At 44.9% G+C, this 2,571-nt stretch overlaps 1 protein-coding gene across 1 annotated transcript in view; it reads right to left on the reverse strand.

Moving 5' to 3' along the window:
* Positions 1-2,571, reverse strand: part of LOC138973904 (leucine-rich repeat-containing protein 71-like) — a gene marked incomplete at its 5' end in the record, with an annotated part of 37,553 nt that continues 34,982 nt past the window's right edge. The window contains 1 exon segment of the mRNA XM_070346609.1: positions 1-1,678. Within this exon segment, the coding sequence (XP_070202710.1) occupies positions 1,412-1,678 (267 nt within the window).

The raw sequence follows: 2,571 nt of genomic DNA on the forward strand, positions 1-2,571 counted from the left end.
GTCTGAATCGCTCTACACACACACACACAGACAGACACACACACACACACACGCACATACACCACGACCCTCGTCTCGATTCCCCCCTCTACGTTAAAACATTTAGTCAAAACTTGACTAAATGTAAAAATGAAATACCACAAAATCGTTTGGTATTGACAACTGAATTAAAACCTGAACAATACTATGCAGACAAAACAACGTCTTAAAAGGCACGCTCAGAAACACGCAATAAAAAAATTTAAAAAATATAAAAAATCCTAAAAAATCTGAAATTCCACAATCCGTTGACCTTGAAAATCTCAAGAAATCGGAACAAATTTAAGTCTAAAAACCTTGGCTAAAATATCTAAGACAGATGGCGACACTGCTGCCTCCAGAAGACGACATAAAGATAGTTACAAGGTCAGTCACACAAAGTCAGGAAACCTTGGGTACCAAATCTACACAGCAACCACATTTGGTTACAATGATGCCTTCAGAAGACGAGAGGAATAGATTTACAAGGTTACACGAAGTCAGAGACCCTTGAGTACAACACGCCTGCCACACGGCTACACTGGTGCCTTCAGAAGACGAGAGGAATAGATTTACAAGGTTACACGAAGTCAGAGACCCTTGAGTACAACACGCCTGCCACACGGCTACACTGGTGCCTTCAGAAGACGAGAGGAATAGATTTACAAGGTTACACGAAGTCAGAGACCCTTGAGTACAACATGCCTGCCACACGGCTACACTAGTGCCTTCAGAAGACGAGAGGAATAGATTTACAAGGTTACACGAAGTCAGAGACCCTTGAGTACAACACGCCTGCCACACGGCTACACTGGTGCCTTCAGAAGACGAGAGGAATAGATTTACAAGGTTACACGAAGTCAGAGACCCTTGAATACAACATGCCTGCCACATGGCTACATTAGTGCCTTCAGAAGACGAGAGGAATAGATTTACAAGGTTACACGAAGTCAGAGACCCTTGAGTACAACATGCCTGCCACATGGCTACACTGGTGCCTTCAGAAGACGACAGGAACAGACTCACAGGATCACACGAAGTCAGAGACGGTCGAGTACAATATACAAGCAACATGCTGACACACGTGCATTCAGAACATGATGTGTTTGGCACACAGAGTAACGTAGCGCGGCATTCAGATACTGATACCTATGTCAAGGAGTCACTTACCCTCCACCGGGGTCGACACGCTGCGAGCGGAGGAAAGAGTCCCTCAAGCCTCAAATTAACTAGGCGAAGACGACTACGCGAAGTTAAAGCTGGCAGCACGGAGCTTTAGTACTGAGTTTTAGATTTACACAAGACTTCGCGAAGTCGACTTCGGGCTCAAATAAGGACCACTTTCATACGCAGCAGACGACATATCCCCATGACAACCACTTCCTTGGTGCATTCACAGCATGATAGGAATTGCACACGGCGTGACGATTAGCTTCTCGAGGTCCATACGCGGCGAGCGGAGGAGGGGGTCCCTTGAGCGCATCAGACGACGGAGCTCCGTGGCTGCTGGACAGTTGTCGGACACGGCGTTGCGCAGAACCTCCAGCCTGTAGAGTCCCGTGGCGTGGTCCTCCCTTTGCCGTCTGACGTTCGTGACCACGTTGGAGATCACCTGGGCCTCCACTGCTGCCAGCAGCAATTTAAGCCCCCGCTCTGACATCTGGATTATCATGAAAGTAATAATAAGTATAGTAACGACGGGCGCAGTGGCGTGGTGGTAAGACATCGGTCTCCAAATCGGGAGGTCGTGAGTTCGAATCCCGGTCGCTGCCGCCTGGTGGGTTAAGAGTGGAGATTTTTCCGATCTCCCAGGTCAACTTATGTGCAGACCAGCTAGTGACTTAACCCCCTTCGTGTGTACACGCAAGCACAAGACCAAGTGCGCACGAAAAAGATCCTGTAATCCATGTCAGAGTTCGGTGGGTTATAGAAACACGAACATACCCAGCATGCCTCCCCCGAAATCGGCGTATGCTGCCTGAATGGCGGGGTAAAAACGGTGCTAAAAACATGAGTGAACGTGGGAGTCTAAGCCCATGAACGAAGAAGAAGAAGATAGTAACGACAGTATTGATAATGATAGTATTTATAATTATAGTAATAATAATCATAGTAATGATACTGATTGCAATGATAATGAAGTGAAACATTGATTGGCTAATGGTAATGCGCTCAGAACTAACAATACCTGAGGGCGTAGGCCTATACATGCGTCTGAGCCCCTTCAACCTCCGAATTAGTGACAATCACAGAGCAATAAGAAATTTACAGAGCAACGCGCTTCTTTCAATAATTCAGTATCTCGATTTGCTCTATAAATCTCTTAGCGCAATGTAATGTCTCAATAACTAAAATAATAATGGCAGTAACAATAATGATAGCAATAATTATGATAGTAACAATAATGATAGAGTGAGTAATGATTGCAATGATATTGAGAGTAATATAAATTTTATAATAGTAATAAAATATCAGCTGTGAAAGAAACAACTGAAAGTCAGGAGAGACTTTCTTCCGTGATTTGAAAAATCTATTGGCTGAGAATGAAAGAGA

Source organism: Littorina saxatilis, linkage group LG8 (assembly GCF_037325665.1).
Source record: "Littorina saxatilis isolate snail1 linkage group LG8, US_GU_Lsax_2.0, whole genome shotgun sequence".
Taxonomy (NCBI): Eukaryota; Metazoa; Mollusca; class Gastropoda; order Littorinimorpha; family Littorinidae; genus Littorina; species Littorina saxatilis.